This window comes from Hyperolius riggenbachi, chromosome 2 (genome assembly GCF_040937935.1).
Source record: "Hyperolius riggenbachi isolate aHypRig1 chromosome 2, aHypRig1.pri, whole genome shotgun sequence".
Lineage (NCBI taxonomy): Eukaryota > Metazoa > Chordata > Amphibia > Anura > Hyperoliidae > Hyperolius > Hyperolius riggenbachi.
Genome location: NC_090647.1, coordinates 230,551,477 through 230,573,473, shown reverse-complemented (window position 1 = coordinate 230,573,473; position 21,997 = coordinate 230,551,477). Strand labels below are relative to the sequence as shown.

At 41.7% G+C, this 21,997-nt stretch overlaps 1 protein-coding gene across 3 annotated transcripts in view; it reads right to left on the bottom strand.

Moving 5' to 3' along the window:
- Positions 1 to 1,988: 1,988 nt before the first annotated feature.
- GCC2 (GRIP and coiled-coil domain containing 2) overlaps positions 1,989 to 21,997 on the bottom strand; it is a 112,231-nt gene continuing 92,222 nt past the window's right edge. For all 3 annotated transcript variants that reach the window (XM_068268282.1, XM_068268280.1, XM_068268281.1), the window contains exons 17-23: positions 20,745 to 20,866; positions 19,048 to 19,224; positions 15,903 to 16,120; positions 10,522 to 10,707; positions 8,778 to 8,923; positions 6,805 to 7,006; positions 1,989 to 2,777 (exon numbers count right to left, since the gene is read on the bottom strand). In XM_068268282.1, coding sequence (XP_068124383.1) covers positions 2,707 to 2,777; positions 6,805 to 7,006; positions 8,778 to 8,923; positions 10,522 to 10,707; positions 15,903 to 16,120; positions 19,048 to 19,224; positions 20,745 to 20,866 — 1,122 coding nt within the window. In that variant the 3' untranslated portion in view covers positions 1,989 to 2,706. The remainder of the gene's footprint in view (positions 2,778 to 6,804; positions 7,007 to 8,777; positions 8,924 to 10,521; positions 10,708 to 15,902; positions 16,121 to 19,047; positions 19,225 to 20,744; positions 20,867 to 21,997) is intronic.

Below are 21,997 nucleotides of genomic sequence, written 5' to 3'. Positions count from 1 at the left end.
AAATTGTAGTCCTGCACAGGCTGTGAACTCTAAGCAGCATTTTGTTGTGAAAGTTTAAAAGTGAAACTCCAACGATATCACTGCTGAAGAGATTGGGGAAAGGTTTCAATATCAGTCAGGTTGTTATTGCTGTCTAGGCTCTGACTAAAATGTATCCTCACTTCCAACCTACTTATTTCCTTAATATACTCCTAACACATTTACAAAGAACAGGGTGTCTGAAATGCTTTGTCTCTCCCTGAATATGGCAATATCTTCTAAATCAGGAAAATAACATTTATTGGCTAACTTACACGGAACCTGAAGTCAGAGGGATATGGAGGCGGATATATTTATTGGCTGTCCTGCTGATCCTCTCCCTCTAATACTTAGCTATTGCTCCTGAACAACCATGCAGATTAGCTGTGAATGACAAGAACCTGATATGATAAGCTGCATGTTTGACTCAGGTGTTTGATTCAGACACTACTGCAGCCAAATAGATCAGCAGGAAACTAGTACTGTTTAAAAGGAAATAAATATGGCAGCCTCCGTGTAGCTCTCACATCAGACTCCCCTTGACATTACAACAAAGACCTTCTTCAGACTCGGATTCTATGTGCTGAATTTTAAGTTAGCCCATAAATGCTAGCCTTTTGATTTAAAACTTTCAACCGTAACTGATCACTAACATGGTACAATACTCTAACCGTAAATGTGATACAACAGCAACAAAATCACAGTTCAAACTTGAACATTTCCCCTTCCCCACCATTAAATGGTTCTGGCAGGATTTCATTTAACACTCTCACATAAAGTGTACCTGAAGAGACATGCATCAAGAGATTGATATGCATATATAAACCAAGCCTATTAAGATCTTTGCCTGTATTCTCCTTTTCTTTCTTTTTTTTTTTTCAATGTAAGCGTTAAAGGGAACCTAAACTGAGAAGGATATGGATTTTTCCTCTTAAAATAATACCAGTTGCCCGACTCTCCTGCTGATCCTGTGTCTCTAATACTTTTAGCCACAGTCCCTCAACAAGCATGCAGATCAGGTGCTCTGACTGAAGTCAGACTAGATTAGCTGCATGCTTGTTTCAGGTGTGTGAATCAGCCACTACTGCAGCCAAATAGATCAACAGGACTTCCAGGCAACTGGTATTGTTTAAAAGGAAACATCCATATCCCTCTCAGTTACGGTTCCCTTCAATAACCCAGATTTGTAAATCACAATCTTTGAAGTCAGATGAAGTTGGACTGCAGTGCAATTCTCCATCATAACTGGTATATGAGGGCATAAAAATTGCCTTTTGCTGAGGCCAACATACTGGCATCAGGTGAACCATGAAACGTGTCAGCAGGGTATGATTACTTTGTATGGGTGCCAAATGTACAAAGCGCATCAACTGATGTCAGTGAGACAGTGTAATCGGCACACTTAAGGTGGCCATACACTGGCCCGATTCCCGGCCGTTTCGACAGCAGATTCGATCCTGGGATCGAATCTGCTGCCAATCGTTCGCGGTAAACGCCGCCGACGATCCGATTTCCTCCCGAAATCGGATCGGTCCGTCGATCGCGCCGTGCGGGAAATTACCATCGATCGCCTGCGGGTAAAGTGCGCGTCGCTAGCGGCGGCCGATCCGATGAAAAATACATTACCTGATGCGGGCTCCCGGGCGTCTTCTCCGCATCTTCTCAGCGCTGCACCCGCTCCATCCCGGCGCTTCCTGGGTCACTGCAGTGACCCAGGAAGTTCAAATAGAGGGCGCTCTATTTGAACTTCCTGGTCACGGAGTGACACAGGAAGCGCCGGGATGGAGCGGGTGCAGCGCTGAGAAGATGCCCGGGAGCCAGCGTCAGGTAATGTATGCGCGGGGGGAGGACAGGCGGCAGGAGCAGCTGAACAGATTGTGATCGGTTTCAGGCTGAAATCGATTCACAATCTGTTTGCAGTAAAGGCAGCCATACGATCCCTATCTGATCAGATTCGATCAGATAGGGATCTGTCAGCTGGTCGATCTGATGGCACATCGACCAGTGTATGGCTGCCTTTAAGAGATTTAACTTTTACAATCAAAATATGAATAGGAGATTCCAGGAAAGTCCTATCTGGAATTAGGTCTGTAGGTACAAATGTTTATTTCATTAGTTTATTTGTACTTCAGGCCACACTTTAATTTAGTACCTGGCTTAAAACAGCATGAATTGTTTTACTGATTCATTTACAGAAAAGAGAAGAAATTCAAAATATAAGACTTGATGGTAGCGCAAATAACTTCTTTTTACACATAATATTTAACTGTTAAATGTGGAAATGGGTATTTTCTACGTGTAATGTACATTCTTTGGTTTACATTTTCAAACATAATTCTTATATAAAATAAAGATTAGTCAGGCCACCTTCATGTAGACTGCAGCAGTGTGAGAATGACAAAGATAATCTTTAAAATGCAACATTATGGTGGTGAACATGCTAAGGTACTAAATGCAAAAAGGCAGAGATCACAGTATTCTATTATAATACAATAACTTTGTGCAGAATTACTTTTTTTATAACTTAATATTCACTTTTAAGTAGGCACTCTGAAATTCCTCAGTTTGTAAAGTCTGGAGTCTGGGAGCTTCCAGTTCTATGAAACCATTCAGTAAAATGTACAAAATGATTAAAGTCTATAGTGCAAATATGGAATGACAGGTTTACAATTCTCTAGGACAGTGAAACTACCGGAGCCCAGACCAGCTGTGCAGATAAGAAGCCCAACCAGCTGGCCGAGCGACAGGATCTTCCTCCCCTGCAAGAGAAAACAGAGAAAAATACATCAAAAGGGAATGTGCAGTATATTTTAATTCTTTAAAGTGAACCTGTAGTGGAAAAAAATGGGGGTACATACCTTGGGAGGGAAAAGCCTCTGGATCCTAAAGAGGCTTCCTTCATCGTCCTCCGCAGCCCCACTCATCTGCACCTCACTCATGCGGACTAGCTTCATCCCGTTCGGCTTTCTACAGAAATGGCCGGATCAGGTTTGCACTATAGCACCGGCCTGGCTATTTCTGAAGAAAGCCGAGTGGGATGGACCTTGGGCACTCTTCTGGGGTCTAATGGAAGGAGACTGCGGAGGACAGGGGAAGCCTGTTTAGGATCCAGAGGCTACTCCCTCCCAAAGTTAGCATCTGATTTCTTGCTGGTTTACGCTAAAGTTATTTATTATATTAAATAAACTTATTTATAAATACAGATACACAATCACCTAAGAATATTTCCAGACATGGATTTATCAAAGCAAAAAAAAAAAAAAAAACATGGAGCATATGTCGAGCAGTTGCCCACAGCAACCAATGAGAATAAAGTTAACCAGAACAACCAATCAGAATCCTTGTTTAAATTACCATATTTTTCGGACTATAAGGCACACTTTTTCTCCCCCAAAAGTGGAAAAAAAGGTCTGTGTCTCTTATAGTCTGGGCCAAGTGCACTCCCAATCCTCTGTCACTCTCCTCAGTCTGCAGCCGCTAGCCCCTGTGATCATAAAAGATTCCTCTGCTTTACATGCCCTGAGCCTCCAAGGCCTACTTCCCTCTGGTGCCCTCTCTGTGACCCCGGCACTTGTGCCTTGCGCCTCATGTGTAATCGCAGTGGACAAGAGCAGGAAGAGAAATCAGAATCTGTGTGAGGCTGTTTCCCAACCCTCCTATTTGTCTCAGTCCAGACACAGGCTCAGGCGCGGAGCTAGGGGGGAGGGGGTCGGGGTAGGACAAGTGCCCCGGGGCGCCTGGTCCCCAATGGCGCCCAGCTGCGCTTCGGGTTTTATAGTTTTGTTTATTTTTGCGGGGGGGGGGGGGGGGAAGAGCAGCGCAGAGAAGAGGGAGAGCTGTGGGGAAGGGGGGCCGTCTCCCCCCTCCTTCCCTCACCTTAAGTGCTCTCCCTCCCTCGCTGTCCCCTCCAATGTCCGGGTGGCTGGCAGTGGCGGGCGGAACTCACCTCCGTCTCGCTCCAGCGCCAGCCGGAAGTTCGGGTGTGCAGCCGCTGCTCTGGTCTGGACCAGACCAGAGTAGTGGCAGATCCATCCGGCGCTGCGACGAGACGGAGGTAAGTTCCGCCCGCCGCTGCCAGCCACCCGGACATTGGAGGGGACAGCGAGGAAGGGAGAGCAGCTCTTCCTCTTCTCTGCGCTGCTCCCCTCCTGCTGGGGAGGGGGACACCTGACCTGGCTACCTACTCTGGGCACATATACCCCTAACTACATATACTGGGCATATACCCCTGGCTACCTACTCTGGGCACATATACCCCTGGCTACCTACTCTGGGCATATATACCCCTGGCTACATATATTGGGCACATATACCCCTAACTACATATACTGGGCATATACCCCTGGCTACATATATTGGGCACATATACCCCTAACTACATATACTGGGCATATACCCCTGGCTACCTACTCTGGGCACATATACCCCTGCCTACATATATTGGGCACATATACCCCTAACTACATATACTGGGCATATACCCACTGGCTACCTACTCTGGGCACATATACCCCTAACTACATATACTGGGTACATATACCCCTGGCTACATATACTGGGCACATATACCCCTGGCTACATATACTGGGCACATATACCCCTGGCTACATATACTGGGCATATATACCCCTGGCTACATATACTGGGCACATATACCCCTGGCTACATATACTGGACACATATACCCCTGACTATATATACTGGGCATATACCCCTGGCTACCTACTCTGGGCACATATACCCCTGCCTACATATATTGGGCACATATACCCCTAACTACATATACTGGGCATATACCCCTGGCTACCTACTCTGGGCACATATACCCCTGGCTACCTACTCTGGGCACATATACCCCTGGCTACCTATTCTGGGCACATATCCCTCTGGCTACATATACTGGGCACATATACCCCTGGCTATATATACTGGGCACATATACCCCTGACTATATATACTGGGCACATATACCTCTGGCTACATATACTGGGGACACATACCCCTGCCTACATATACTGGGCACATATATCCCCCTGGCTACCTGTTCTGTGGACATCTCTACCCCTGGCTACCTGTTCTGGGGACATCTATACTGCTGGCCACCTATTCTGGGGACACCTATAGACCTGGGGCTACCTATTTTTGGGGAAGCACTGCTGTCAGATTGAGTGTATTTTGGGGAACTGCTGCCAGGTGAGAGGTGTCTACCATATTAAGGGGGCATTCTGCCCATTTATGTGAAATGCTGTCTATTTATGTGCCTCATGACTGCTGAATTTGTCTTGTTGGGGGCCTCATGGTTACTGAATTTGTCTTGTTGGGGGCCTCATGATTTGTTGGGGGTCTCAAGATCGCTGAATTTGTCTTGTTAGGGGCCTCAGGATTGCTAAATTTGTCTTGTTGGGGGCCTCATGATTGCTGAGTTGGTCATGTTGGGGGCCTCATGTTTGCTCATGATTGCGGAATTTGTCTTGATGGGGGGGGGGGCTCATGATTGCTGAATTTGTCTTGGAACATGCTGGAAGGTACATACTGAGGGAGGGTGGGTGAGCGTGAGCCTGCTAACCTCCATGTACATTTGAAGGGGCGTGACCAAATGTGGAGCACCCATAACCACGCCCACATTTGGTCAAGACCCTTCACCTTAGGGGGCGCATTAATAGTCTTTGTCCCTGGGCGCTGAAAACCCTAGCTACGCCTCTGCACAGGCTCACTGCAGTGTATCATGTCCCAGTACGTGGTGCGGGACGAGAACCAGGAGCAGAATGTGGAAGGTCAAGCCATGCTAGAGGTTCTGCGCAACAACCTGGTGTGCGTACACTTAGAGACAGGATTTTCAGGCTTGGCAATCAGGGTAGACAAGAGCAGGAAGTAAAACGGGGATCTGTAAGGCAGTATCCCAGTGTCAGTGACCCTCCTGCTTTTAACGTGTCTGGACACAGGATTCCCATAGTAGCAGTGTACCATGGCTCAGTATGTGCTGCTGAACAAGAACTTGAAAGCAAAATGTGAAAGGCCAGGCCGTGCTCGGACAGAGGATCGAAGCAGCAGCTAGTTTTATTGCTTGCTTCAAGCAATGATTTAGGCTTTAATGATGAGAACTATGATACCTTCCAGCTGCAAATACTGCCACCAAGCAGCCTGCTTTTACAAACCATGTGGATGAAAAAGACTGTGTGATCTCAAAGTAGGAAAATACTGACAAAAGCACTTGATGTGCAGTTATTTTGTACCATTATAGAGAGCAGGAGAATCTGTCATTAAAGTGGCTGGAGGAGACAGAGGACTTGGAGCCCACTGGATAGGTCAGTGATCTGCAAACTTGGCTCTCCAGCTGTTAAGGAACTACAAGTCCCACAATGCATTTGCCTTTAAGAATCATGACTGTGGCTGTCAGACTCCTGCAATGCATTGTGGGACTTGTAGTTCCTTAACAACTAGAGAGCCAAGTTTGCAGATAACTGTGATAGGTAATGGCTTGTGCTGCACACTGCAGTTGCAATTGTTAGCTAGTGTAGTTTGTGGGCAGCGTGGCATAATGTAGCTGAGATAGAGACAGCTTCGAAGAGAAGCTCCATAAGACACTCCAGCACCATGGATGCACCAGTTTTAGTTTTTTTTTCTCCTTGTTTTTTGTCCTCTAAGCACATCAAGTAAAAACAGGACCTTATAGTAAAATCATAATGAAATTTGAAAATCCTGAGGAGTAAACCGATTCAAGCGCTGTCAGATAAAACCCATATTACAGCCAGCCTAAGCTGCAGACTATACACCATACCATCTTACCTTGAGCTATGGCATGCAGTTTTCCTTTCTCTTCTGGACTAAGCTGCAGCATGGTGTCTATAACCGGAAGGAGTCGCTGTCTTTCACTGCCTGCCTTCAGGAAGATGAACTGCAGCAAGACATTTTTTAAGTATTCTAAATTTGCTACAGACTTTTCTCTTTCTTGATTCCTTTCCAAACGTCGAATTTCATTTTTGAGAAGCTATAAAGTAAAATACTTTTTGTTACATTTTAAGAATTCTTGGCATATCACACTTATTTTGCTGAGAAAACCTAGTCACGAAAAAAGAAATGGCCGACTGACCTTTTACATTTGGTTAAAGTGGGATGCGAAAGTTTGGGCAACCTTGTAAATCGTCATAATTTTCCTGTATAAATTGTTGGTTGTTACGATAAAAATGTCAGTTAAATATATCATATACGAGACACACACGGTGATATTTGAGAAGTGAAATGAAGTTTATTGGATTTACAGAAAGTGTGCAATACAAAATTAGGCAGGTGCATAAATTTGGGCAACACAAAAAAGAAATGAAATCTATACTTAGTAGATCCGCCTTTTGCAGAAATTACAGCCTCTAAACGCTTCCCGTAGGTTCCAATGAGAGTCTGGATTCTGGTTTATTTATTTATTTACTGTATTTATAAAGCGCCAACATATTACACAGCACTGTTGAAGGGAGTTTGTACCATTCCTCTTTACAAAACATGTCTAGTTCATTCAGGTTTGATGGCTTCCGAGCATGGACAGCCCTCTTTAACTCAAACCACAGATTTTCAATTATATTCAGGTCTGGGGACTGAGATGGCCATTCCAGAACTTTTTCCTCTGCATTATTACCTTAGTGGATTTTGAGAAGTGTTTATGGTCGTTGTCCTGTTGAAAGGATCCAGCCCCAGTGCAGCTTCAGCTTTGTCACAGATTCCTGGACATCGGTCTCCAGAATCTGCGGATACTGAGTGGAATCCATGTGTCCCTCAACTGTGACAAGATTCCCAGTCCCTGCACTGGCCACACAGCCCCACAGCATGATGGAACCACCACCATATTTTACTGTAGGTAGCAGGTGTTTTTCTTGGAATGCTGTGTTCTTTTTCCTCCATGCATAATGCTTCTTGTTATGCCCAAATAACTCAATTTTAGTTTCATCAGTCCACAGCACCTTATCCCAAGATGAAGCTGGTTTGTCCAAATGTGCTTTAGCATACCTCAAGCGGCTCTGTGCTGTGGGCGGAGAATATACTTCCTATGCGTCACTCTCGTATACAGCATCTCCTTGTGTAAAGTGCACAGAATGGTTGAACGAATGTAGGTCAGTGGCCACTGAGCTTACCAAGGCAATTTGAGTTCCAATAATTAGTTCTAATGGTTTGGAATCAATAAAATGACAACAGTGCCCACATTTATGCACCTGCCTAATTTTATTTAAACAATTATTGCGCACTTTCTGTAAATCCAATAAACTTCATTTCACTTCTCAAATATCACTGTGTGTGTCTCCTATACGATATATTTAACGAAAACATTTTATCGTAACAACCAACGATTTATACAGGAAAATCATGACGATTAACAAGGTTGCCCAAACTTTTGCATCCCACTGTATATGTGCGCATAGCCAAAAAGGAGCAATTCAGTCACCCAGCAACCTTTTTGTAACTGCTAGATTCTATAGGGACCAAAGAATTGCTTGTGTTGAGTGTGGTTATTATGTACAAGGCTGTTCCATACAGCCCAGTCTACAGTATATCTAAATAAATACCAGACAGGCAATGATGTTGTGTGCTACATAAAATTAGGTCTAAATTGTCCTAATCTGGTAAAAAGCTTCTCACAGATGAGTGGTTTGTGTACAGTATTTTTCAAGCATATAATGACATTCGGCTTCCCAATGTTGCCCAATGTTTTACTTTGATTAACATGAGAACATTAAATAAACAGTATGGCTCCTACTGAGCAGGACATTACATACTGTGATCTGCTCCATAAGCATGGCATTTGTTGCCTCGGTTTCATGCAGCAAGCCACTCAGGTGATCCACACTCTTTGATGCAGTGTTGAGTTTCTCAGTCAGTTCTTCTTTGGAAAGTTCAGGTTGCCATTGTAGGGGCTCCATAACTAGAATGAAAAGACAAAATAAGAATACAACACATAAGGCCATGTTAAATTAAAAAAAATCCATTGCAAAAATGGAAACTGGTAATAAAAGAAATATGGAAGGTGCCATTGCTGCCCATTGTCCAAAATGTCTTCTTCCTGATCCTCAACTTTCAATCATTTGAGAGATTAAACTACAACTAGTACTACAATCAAAGATTGAACCGGGACCAGCGCCAAGTTCAGATGACCTGAATGGCTACCAGGGAGCTACCAGATACCATTTGATTAATTTGAATGTTTTTATAAAAGCCTCCTCTCCGCCCAATTCATATATTGCTTGTAACATGTGGGTGATGATGGAACAACCAGGGGTCTTCCCTATGGCAGACAGTCAAGGCTGTAAAGGCAAGTTCATTCCTAGAATCTGTAATGGCAATAGCTGCTAAACCACTTTATACGTAGTTGCATAGTACTTTATGTTGTGTTCAGTAATCATAGCACCCAGAGTTGCTCAATATTCTGCACAGTCCTGCCATGTTCTGTTCATGTGGTACAGATCTTGACATCCGCATACCATTGTCCTTGTTTTCACAAGATCAAAGTCACTGTACACTCTGCACAACTCACTGACCAGCAAACAATGAGACTACATCCATAATTCTCTAGTAATCAGGTATGGTCAAGAAGAATTTAAGTGTTTGTTACATTTTACCCTTGGATAGGTTTTGCATAACACAGTGTGAGGTTTATGTATATGCATCTATTTTAAGGCCTAGTGCACACCAAAAACCGCTAGCAGATCCACAAAACGCTAGCAGTTTTTGAAGTGTTTTTTTTTTTTATTATGAAGCGTTTTGCTAGCGTTTTGCGGTTTTGTGTAGCAGATTACAGATATTGTTACTGAACAGCTACTGTAACAAGAACGCCTGGAAAACCGCTCTGATCTGCCATTTTATCAAGCATTTTGCGTTTTTCCTATACTTAACATTGGAGGCAGAAACGCCTCAGAAATCCAAAAAATGCTGCAGCCCGGGAGTATGCGTTTCTGCAAAACGCCTACCGCTTTGGTGTGCACCAGCCCATTGAAATACATTACCCAAGCGTATCCGCAGCCGCAAGCAGTTCTAAAAACGCTACCAAAACCACTCTGTATGCACTAGGCCTTAGTTCATATCGTAGTACTGTGGTGGCAGACACTCCTCCATACAGACTTCAATGAATAATAATAATAAACAAGAATCTCTTACACACCTGTACCCAGGGGCATAGCAACAGGGGAGCAGCCCAGATCTGTAAGGGAGCCCCAACTACTACTTCACTCCCTCTGATAAAAGGGGCCCATCCTTCAGATCAGGTGTTTTTGTGGTTACACTTGTTACGGGTGTGAAGATTCTGCTGTCCACACTTTGTTTTCTGACCCTTGCAAGATGGGCCCCAGGCTGTGAGGTTCAACAGGGGTAGGCAAGGGAAAAGGTGTAAAAGCCAGGGGGGCCCATGACTTGTAGTTATGCCTCCATTTTTGTATCACAAAGGAGGGGAAGAATGTGCTAATACTGTTCTATCCAATTAGCTTTCGAGTAGTCCTATATAAATACAGGATAGGAGTAGATTCTTACCTGTTTTTGTGTCACTTGAATTAAGCAGCTGGTCTAGACTGGCTATGTGAGTGCTTGCAGAGGACACAGAATCGGTATCTGTGGTTTCCATTCCTTCCCCTTCTTCTCGGGCAGCAGAGTATAAATCCAGCACTGGGAGGTCAGTTGGTCGTCTGTCTCTTAATGATTTCACAGGCTGCTGGGAATCTGCAATGTCAGTACAGAAAGAAATATAGATCATGTATTGTGCTTTCATTTACAGAGAAAGGGGGACACTGGAGACCCAGCTTCTGCTATATAAAGATCATGCAAACATAAATCACTCAGTAATTGACATGCCCTTCTATAATCTTCTACTATATGAACTACAGAGGGTCAAAGAACTGCTAATAATCCCAGCTTGCATGCAGATTATATGCAGTTTGGAACTGGCTTGGTTACATACACTTCCTGACCATTCTGATTGGCCCAATTCCAAAGCGCATACAATTACATGCAAGCCAGAACTCTTTGCATGTCATTAAGCATCTCTACGCAGAACTGCTGCATAGTATGGTGAGGCCTCATCCAATAAAAGATTAAGGGAAAACCCCAACAGAAATCATAATGACAGACAGAGAATCTAACACTGGTGGTGTTTTTGATCTGATGTTATGCTCCCCTATTTACCTTTGAACAAGTCAGTTACCGAATCATTTGGCATGCAATAAACAGTTACTATGTCAATGTTGCCAATTTACTTCAGCAAACACACATACACACATCCTGAGGGTTCATTCATGTGTAAATAATAATATGAAACCGTATTATATAGTAAGAGACACAAATAAGAAATACATGGAACACTTCTACTTGTACATTAATCATTGTTCTCTGTGTTAGTTTTGCCGTCATACAAGGCAAAACATAAATGCAGCTTTAGGCATAACACTAGCAAACAAAGTAAAGATTCTGAAAATACTTTTACAGCTACTAATCTTTACAGGTGGTGTTCTCCTCTGACTCCCACACACTATACCAGCTGTATACACACATTACTAACATATATATACACAGCACCGTCATTACTACCCTCAGAAAAGGAAAACAAAATAATTTTCAGCAGTCTAAAACAGTAGACATATTTTAATATTTGTAAATACAATGAAATATCAGACACACATTTTAACTACTTCAGCCTTTAGTGTGGTTTCACCTTATGCTTCCGAGAAACTTTCACCTCCCATTCATTTGCCAATAACTTTATCACTGCTTATCACAACAAAACAATCTATATCTTGTTTTTTCCATCATCAATTAGGCTTTCTTTGGGTAGTAAATTATACTAAGAATTTTTTTTTATTCTAAATGCATTTTAACGGGAAAATTAAGAAAAATTTGAAAAATTCATTATTTTTTAGTTTTCGGCCACTATAGTTTTAAAATAATACGTGCAATCATGATTAAAACCCACATATTTTATTTGCCCATTTGTCCGGGTTATTACACTATTTAAATTATGTCCCTATCACAATATATGGCGCCAATATTTTATATGGAAATAAAGGTGCATTTTTTTTTCAGTTTTGCATCCGTCACCATTTACAAGCCCATAATTTAAAAAGTAACAGTTAAATACCTTCTTGACATACATATTAAAAAAGTTCAGTCCCTAAGGTAACTATTTGTTTTTTTTTTTAATTGCGTATTTTTTTTTCCATAAAAAAATTTGGGGTAACTATTGGGGAGTGTGGGAGGTAAGGTGTTCATTTCAAATGTAGAAAAAAATAAAAAAGGTTTGTACATGTAATTTTATCTTCCGGATGTGTAGTATTACTACGCAAGACGGAAGCAATGCGTGGACGTGAAAGTATGGGCTTTGTGAAAGACAGAGCCGTTTCGTAGACGGTGTCTGTGTTTCATACGGGGACTTCGATCAATGAATGGGAACTGTAGTTCGATTCATTGATCTCCGTGTTAACGGGTGGCGACAGCAGCTATGTCCAAAATGCTAAAGTAGTTCATAGAGGTGGGACGATGAATCCGTCGAATCTACGAATCCTTAGAATCTTATAAAATATTTGAAGTTAGTGGATTAGAATCTTGACATTTACCTTGATTCGAATCCGAAGAACGCAGGCGCTGTGTTCCCGCAATTCTACCCCCTCCCTCCTCCGCTCGCCTTTGTCCTTCTCCTCTCACCCCCCGCATAGATACAGGCATAGGCTCACCTGATCCATGGATTCCAGCAGCGAGCGCAGACCTCTTTCTTCTTCCTACACTGTTCCCCTAGTGACCAGTTTCTGCGGAACTTAGCATGAGCATGTTTAAAGGACCATTATGGCGAAATGTATAAAAAAGAAGAACAAAAAAGGATTGATACTGAAGAAAAAGCTACTAGCACGAATAGTAGAGGGTGAATAATTAGTTGAAAATAAATCATGCTGTGGTGTACACAGCCATGGCAGTCTGCACCTGATGAGTCTTACCGATGGCTTATGAGAGGCTTTACTGCGGGCTGTGGAGAGCAACAAAACATCCTTATGAAGAAAAAACACATTCCACTCTCTTAGAGCCGATAAACCTTGGAGCATCCCAACAGTATTTTCAGCTAGTAGTAAACACCTGATTTTCTGAAGCTCCGCAGAGACTTTTTAGATCAAGGACCCCTCCCCCATTTCCACAGGCACAGCGGAGGACAGCCTCTGCTCGTAGCAGAACAGCTGATGAGTCTCTTCAGTTTAGCATAGTGACCCACTGAAAATCAGGTGTCAGGTTTACTACTAGCTGAAAATACTGTTGGGATGCTTCAAGGTTTATCAGCTCTAAAGGTGGCCACACACCATACATTTTTTTAATATTCTGTTCAATTTAAGAATTGCAATACATTTTTCTGACTGATTGTAACATTTCAAAAATATGACCAATGTACCACACACGTATGTTCAATTTTTCCCCAATTATGATAAAAATGATTGGAAACTGACGAAATTGCTAGGTTGTGTATATTAATAAATTCACAATCTAACACACACCATACAATCTTTAGAAAGATTGAAGAAAAATATCTGGCATTCCGGATCGATAAAAATAGAAGAAAACGGAAAATCCGATTGGATTTTTCAGTCGCATGAAAAAAAAGCGGTTAATTTTTTCAGGAGATCTGATTGTTTTTATCGAATTACTGTAAGGCCTCTTGCACACTGCAAGCGATTCTGATTCCACTTTTTAATCAGTTTTTACATCCGATTCAGATTCAGATTTGCAGTTTGCTCCCTGCACACTGCAAATCGGAATCTGAATCGGATGTAAAAACAGATTAAAAAGCGGAATCTGAATCGGAATTGCTTGCAGTGTGCAAGAGGCCTAAAATCGGATCATTTTATTGTATCGTGTGTGGCCACCTTTAGAGAGAGGAATGTGGTTTTTTTTTTTCATAAAAGTTTCCTCATAAGGATGTTTTGTTGCTCCCCACAGCTCGCAGTAAAGCCTCCCATAAGCCGTTGGATGTAGACTGTCATGGCTGTGTAAACAACAGCATGATTTATTTTAACTAATTATTAACCCTTTACTAAGCCTACTAGTAGCTTTCACTTCAGTATCAATTTTGTTTTATTTTTTTTATAGTTTGCCATAATGGTCCAATCAAAGTGAGGTTCCGCACAATGACTCTTGATAGATAGCACTAATGGTCCTGTAACCACTTCAGGACCATAGGCTTACACCCCCCTTGTGACCAATTTTTTACAATGTTGGGATCTGCAGCTTTAAAAGCTTGCTGCAGAGCCATACAATGCAGCACACAAGTGAATCCCCCTTTCCTTTTCTGCCCACCAACAGAGCTTTCTGTTGGTAGGCTGTAATCGCTCCTGCAATGTGTTTGTTTTTTGTTTATTTTTTATATAATAAATGTATATTTTTTTAAATATTTATTGTTACCCCCTCCCTCCCCCCGCCAGTCAATGACAGCGATCAGCTGTCACAGGCATCAGCTTATGAGAACCAATTCCTCCTGAGCCTCTCTAGGAGACAGCCGAGTGGCACGGCTGTCCCCAGTACAGCGCTGCCGTAGATCTTAGCACTGTACAATGTAAATGGACGGCTCTTTCGCCATCTACCAGTCTCCTATGGTAGACAGATGATGGAGCGGAGCGCCATCATTCAAGCGGGGATGCGCGCGATCCCCTGCAAAACTCCGTCCCAGGACTTCACGGCAATTGGCGTAACGCGGGACTGGGGCTGCCACCTTGCGACCACCAATTGGCGTTAGGCAGTCGCAATGTTAAGCACACTCGTGCTAAGTTCACGTCTGCATATACCATTTAGAGCTGATAATGAATCAAACAAAACAGCTCCAATGGCACTGTATAATTAACCACTTCACCACTGAGGGGTTTTACCCCCTGAGCACCAGAGCAATTTTCACCTTTCAGCGCTCCTTCCATTCATTCGTCTATAACTTTATCATTACTTATCGCAATGAAATGAACTATATCTTGTTTTTTCCGCCACCAATTAGGCTTTCTTTAGGTGGGACATTATGCCAAGAATTATTTTTTTCTAAATGTGTTTTAATGGGAAAATAGGAAAAATGTGGGGAAAAAAATTATTATTTTTCAGTTTTCGGCCATTATAGTTTTTAAATAATGCATGCTACTGTAATTAAAACCCATGAAATGTATTTGCCCTTTTGTCCCGGTTATAAAACCATTTAAATTATGTCCCTATCACAATGTTTGGCGCCAATATTTTATTTGGAAATAAAGGTGCATTTTTTTCATTTTTGCGTCCATCCCTAATTACAAGCCCATAGTTTATAAAGTAACAGTGTTATACCCTCTTGACATAAATATTTAAAACGTTCAGTCCCTAAGGTAACTATTTATGTATTTTTTTTAATTGTAAATTTTTTAATTTTTTTTTTAATTACAAAAAAAAAAAAAAAAACGGGGAGTGTGGTAGGTAATGAGTTAATTTTATGTGTAAAAGTCATTTATTTGTATGTGAAAAATGTGTAGGGTGTAGTTTACTATTTGGCCACAAGATGGTCACAGTAACTTTTTGTTTTAATGCGACCTCCAAGCTTCCTTCCGGAAGCTTGGAGGAAGTATAAGGAGGCTGGACACGTGAGTTTTTTTCTCACAATGATCGCGCTGCCCATAGGAGAGCAGCGGATCATTGCGGGGCTTGGATCAACGAACGGGAATGGATTTTCCCGTTCATTGATCTCTGGGCGAGCGGGCGGCGGCGTGTTTACGAGCGGGAGCGCGGACAGCGTCGGGAACGCGGAAAATACGTATTTCTCCGTCCCTGGTTGTTAAAGGATGGAAAAAGGGGCGGAGAAATACGTACGCGCGGGGGTAAAGTGGTTAAGTACATGGCAACAGAAGTGTATCATTGTTATTGTATGCTTTATTTCTTACTTGATGTAGTTATTTCACTCTTAACTTGGAAGAGCTGTGATTCCACTTTGGAAAGCTGCTTCTGCAAAGTCTCTACAGTCTTCCTATGATCATCCTGCAAATGCCTCACTTGGTCCCTGAAGCTGTTGCGCTGTGCTTCATTCTGGGCACTCAGCTGACTAACCACTTGAGCATGCTCAGTCTTCAGAACCATGTTTTCTGACTGTACGCTGCATAACCTGCAATATAAAACAAATAATCAAAACAGGAACAAAAGTTCTGCGCAAAATAAGCCAACACATTTTTGGTCTATGATCAGCAAACAATAAAAAAAGCTTGACAGTCCCTCTTGAAATGCGTGAAAGGATATAACAGTTGAGCAGGGATTCAGCAATCTGAACACCCATTGTCAACCACAAAAAGGAAGTTTGGTCTTGTTACTGTCTTCTGCTTCAAGGTCTTGCTTGCAGTTGAACAATTGTGAAGTTCTCTCCTGTCTACATAAACAAGCTAGAAAGTAGGCAGGAGACAGGGTTTCTGATAATAATAATAATGCAAGGGGTTGGAGCATGGAAGTCTTTAGCTGTGAGGTTGGAAGTCCCTTCCTGACTTGCAGCATTGCAGCATCTCTGCCCGACCACCAGAAGCCCCATCTCCTGTCTGCCTCCTAGCTTATTAAGGAAGATAGAAGGTGACATCACTATAGTTTACAACTGTTATTGTAGACAGGAGGGGCACATAGCCACTTTGTATATGAACGTTATGAGCTATTATAAGCTAAGGTACTGTTTAGTTTTTCATGCACTTTCATAAGTATAGAGATCCTTTAAAGTATTTAAATGTCACAGAAACTGTTATGTAACATACCACGTCTGCACAAGTCATCCCTACTGTAAGGTTATTAAAAATTACTTTACCATTCCAGTCTGAAGTCAAGTAGTATTTTCCAGACAACCACTGATTCAAAATAGGCTTCCTTTCAGCCATGGAAACAATACATCACTTTGTGTCCAGGAATGTCAAAGATTTAAATTGTCTGCTGGCATTATACAACCCCCAAAAGCAGAGGAAGACTGCTGAAAGGAGAAGCCTGGGAAGACAGGCTCAGGACCAGGAAGCTGCAACAGATGGATCTTCACCGGAAAGAGGCACCAGTCTCTGCATTTGTGGAAGGGGTGTTTCTTGGGATTCTTAAAAGGACGGACACTATACTAATACTAAGTTATAAAAAGTAATAGTAAACTGGAGCAGAAGAATGAGGACTACTACTGTGGAGCAATATATATTATAAAAAGTATATTATGCTGAGGAGTACTATGCTATAAAATAGGCTGTATGAGGGAAGAATTACAAATGGAGCATGCTGGTCATTCATGCTGGTGAATGTGCACCAGCCTCACTCAGGCTCCCAATGTCACGTGCTTTGGGAGCCAGAGAGACGCTAGTGCATGCTCGCCAGCATAAATGAAGAGGTGAAAGGACTCAGCGCCTGAAACAGGCAATATGGTTTCCACTGGTGTAGTACACCTCATAATACTAGGTACACACGATACAATTTTCTGGCAGATTTACAGCCAGATTGACATTTTCCAACATGTCCGATCTGATTTCCGATTGATTTTCGATTCACATCTACGGAAAATTGATCGGAAATCAGATCAGACCTGTTGTAAATAGTCGATCTGGCAGTAAATCTGCGAGAAAATTGTATCTCGTGTACCTAGCATTAGAATGTTTGCTGTAAGTGCAGAGGGTTAGTGATTGTCTGTATGTAAATTGACCGCTCACCTCAGCACCTTTTTCTCTTAAATTCCAAGTCCCAGCAAGATAACATAACTACCCTTGTAAGTGTTAAGTTTAACTATACTATAAATATTATTATTTAGTATTTATATAGTGCTGAAATTTTCTGCAGCGCTGTACAGGGTATATTTTTTTTCTTGTGTTGCTAGCATCAAGTGAAAAATCACAAGTTGTAAGTGCACTACCCCTTTAATGGAGGATCACTGCCACAGAGGTGCAGGATAACATAGTTCTTGAGACTTGCAGGATAAATATGTGAATCAATCTATTGTCAATAGGTAGTTGAGGGCGATTTAAATGACAACTGAAGCGATAGGTATATGGAGGCCGCTATATTTCCTTTTAAAGATTTACGCATTGAACCAGTAATACGTAAAAATGTATGTGTTAATGTTCCTGCACTAGCGGGAATGCGTAAAAATGTACGCAATGCGGCCCGCCGACCTCCGAGGTAGGCAAGCTGCCAGCGGGGGACTGGAGCAGCAGTGAGTGACTACGAGGGCACAGGATGGCTGCATGGGGCTGGTAGAAGCCCCAGGTAAGTGAAACACATTTTTTTATTTTGCTTGAACCTTCCCTTTAAGCAATACCAGTTGCCTGGCAGCCCAGCTGGTCTATTTGGCTGCAGTAATATCTGAATCATGCCAAAAACAAGCTAATTTGGGCAGATTTTACCAGAATGTCAAAAACTCCTCATCTGCAGCATGCTTGTTCAGGGTCTGTGGCTTAAATAATTAGATACAGAGGATCAGAAGGAAAGCCAGGCAACTGGTATTGCTGAAGAGCTCGTCCACATAGGGCCTTTTCGGCTATTTTTCAAACGCTTGTGCAATGAATCTCTATGAGAAGGTTCATATCAGCCCGGTTCAGCAAAGCAGTGCCTGTACCATTTTTGGGGCGATTTTCATATAATGGAAGGTATAGGAAGAGCGCTAAACGCTCACAAAACCACTTTATGTGGCGATTGCGTTCAGGTTTTTTTTTTGAATAAATACATGGTATTTATTCTTTTCAGGTTCAAAGAGTTTACTTCCTGACTTGCGTCAGGGAATGAATCTCAAAACCGCTCTGGCAAAGCACTTAGAAAAGCGCTTTTTCCAACGCAGTGGAGCACCGGGGGGAGGGGGGAAACAGCGCACAAAAGCATTTTTAGGTGTAAATGAGGCCTAAAGGAAATAAATATTGCAGCCTCCATATACCTCTCACTTCAGTTGCCTTTTAACATTATTTTGAAACAGTGAAGCTGGCTGTCCTGCTGCTAGGAAAAAGCACCTCAGTAACAATGAAATGGAATAATGTACTTCATCTATTTATATTTGAATAATATAAACACTTCTTCCCCGAAAGGTTATCCATGACTCACTTTTCTCTCAGCTCAGCTTCTTTGGTCACAGTCTCCTGCAGCATTTTGTTATGTCTCTCCAGTAACATGTCATGATCAGACTGCAATGCCTGCAGCTCTGCTGTGCTCATCTGTAGACTGTGCTGAGCTTCCTGGAGTTTAGACTTTACTTGATCCAACATTGTCTGTAGGTGATCCCTAAGGTCAATTCAAAAACACATGAAGTCAGCATGGTGCTATTAATAACCATTCCACTTATTTTGCAAATGTTATTTTTCGTTCAGAAAATCAATTAAAGAAATCACTTTTATTGTAAAAAAAAAAAAAAAAAATGTATAGGTGATAAAATAGACTACAAAGGTAGGCGATATTTGGGGATGCTGGGACATAGTTTGGTGCGTTCCAAAATTTGCTTTACATGAATATAAAAACAAATATCCCAAAGGATTGGGGAAACTAAATTATACCTATAGCTGGAGGTAGCCCATTTTAAAGGTAACTGAGCACCAGGGAATTTTATTATTTAAGGGAGTTTCTTAATGAAGTGTGCCGATGGGTGCGGAGTTGGGGTGATCAGTATTACTTACCCACAGGGTGCTGCTCCTCTGTCCCCCGATCCGTATGGGATCCGCCATAATCGACCACAGCTGACGAATTTTAAACTTCCTGGCAGATGTAGAACATGTATGAGAGGACAAACATGTACTCACATACATGGACTACATGTCCCAGTATGCATTATAGTGGCCACAAGACTGTTTGTTAGTTGAAAATTTGGCAGCTATGATTGGTCCATGGAGAGGATGGCAGATCCAATATGCACTGGGGGCAAGGGGAGCAGCACTCAGTTGGTAAGTAATGCCCACCCACCCCTTTCCCACCCCTGGCACACTCATTAAGAACCTCCAAAATTACCTGGTGCACAGTGGCCAATATTTACTTTACTCCAGGGGGCTATGCCAAATAAATACATCTATTTATAGCACCATGTGTATATGCGTTTTACTCTTTTCATATTTAAAATATTTTCTTTATTAGCTACCTTTAGCTTCATGTTTACACCATTTAGTAAAATAAGTCCAGCTAAACTATCCCAGAACTTTTCCATGACACACATCAGCTCATCCTCCAATGTGCACTTCCATATTCTATAATTGTTCTTTCCGAGAACCAACCACTGATCTGGCACTCTAGGCTGCTTGGATCCACCTGCTAAGTTCTGATCTGCTCCAGTTCCCCCAGTCCCAGAGGCTGAAAGAACAAATAAATCCCACTAGACTTCAGAAAAAAACACAGAGCCTGCAGATGCAACGGATATGAAGTCCACATTGACACTAAAGTAAAAAAAACTGTCCTAAGGAAAAGCTAACATATAGTTTTAAAAGACCAACCCTACTAACTACCTAATCACGTTTGACCATCTTTCACTTTACTCATGAGACTGCTAAGGTGGCATTTTATCTACCATCCGTAGAACTGAAGTGACTTTGGAATACATTTTAGTTTGTAGTAGGAACTACACATTTTTTGTTGAGGGTCTATCAGACTAACATCATGCTTGGTATTACAGAGCCACATTCACTCCTTTGACAGATGTTTTTACAATTTACATGTTCTTATGTGTATTTTCCACCAACATATTACATATAACTGCTATAAAATTCCAATCCATAATTGGGAATCATTGCAGGTTAATCTTATAACAAATCACCAAATACCTTTCCTGTTTGAAGGCCTCATGTTCAGCTTGAGATGCAGTTTTGTTTTTCTGTTGCTTTAACACATTATGAACACGAACTTTGTAGCTTTCAAATTCAGCGGTCACTGCTGCTTGCTCAGCCTGTATCATAGACACATATTTTCTATTCACTTATGTAAATGCATTGACAATCAAGCTTCTAGTATCTTAAAGAGAAACTCCAGTGAAAATAATGTAGTAAAAAAGTGCTTCATTTTTTACCATAATTATGTATAAATGATTTAAATGATTTAGTCAGTGTTTGCTCATTGTAAAATGTTTCCTCTCCCCGATTTACATTCTGACATTTATTACATGGTGACATTTTTACTGTGGGCAGGTTATGTAGCTGCTCCTAGCTGTTTTGGCTGTTAGAGACAGCTGTAAACAGCTAATTCCTGTCTGTGAACATTGTTACATTGTGGCAGTTTGCCTAGAGTACCGCGGTACTCAGAGCTTCTTGTGGGAGGGGTTTCAGCACAAAATCAGTCATACAGCGCCCCCTGATGGTCTGTTTGTGAAAATCATTATATTTCTCATGTAAAAGGGGGTATCAGCTACTGATTGGGATAAAGTTCAATTCTAGATTGGAGTTTCTTTTTAAACCTAGACACTAGAGTTATGTGTATTCGCATTCATACGTCATAAACATCTTAAGATATTTTAGTACAAAACTACTTCTGCCTGCATTGGACATCTATAGGCATTTTTGTGTCCCCATACAGAAGTGTAAAACACGTTCAGTGCAGTTTTGGCTCAGTGCCAACTCTCTACTTTACTTAACCGTTTCAGCCCGCGAGGATTTTTCACCTTATGCATCGGAGCAATTTTCACCTCCCATTCATTCGCTAATAACTTTATCACTACTTAACACAATTTATTGATCTATATCTTGTTTTTTTCCGCCACTAATTAGGCTTTCTGTGGGTGGTACATTTTGTTAAGAGCTACTTTAAATGCATTTTAACAGGGTTAATAAGAAAAAAATGGAAAAAAATCATTATTTCTCAGTTTTCGGCCATTATAGCTTTAACATAATCCACGCTACCATAATTAGAACCTACATATTTTATTTGCCCGTATGTCTCGGTTATTATACCATTTAAATTGTGTCCCTCTCACAATGTATGGCGCCAATATTTTATTTGGAAATAAAATATTTTGCGTCCATCACTATTTACTAGCTTATAATTAAAAAAATGTTTTTGTAGTATACCCCCTTCAAATGCATAT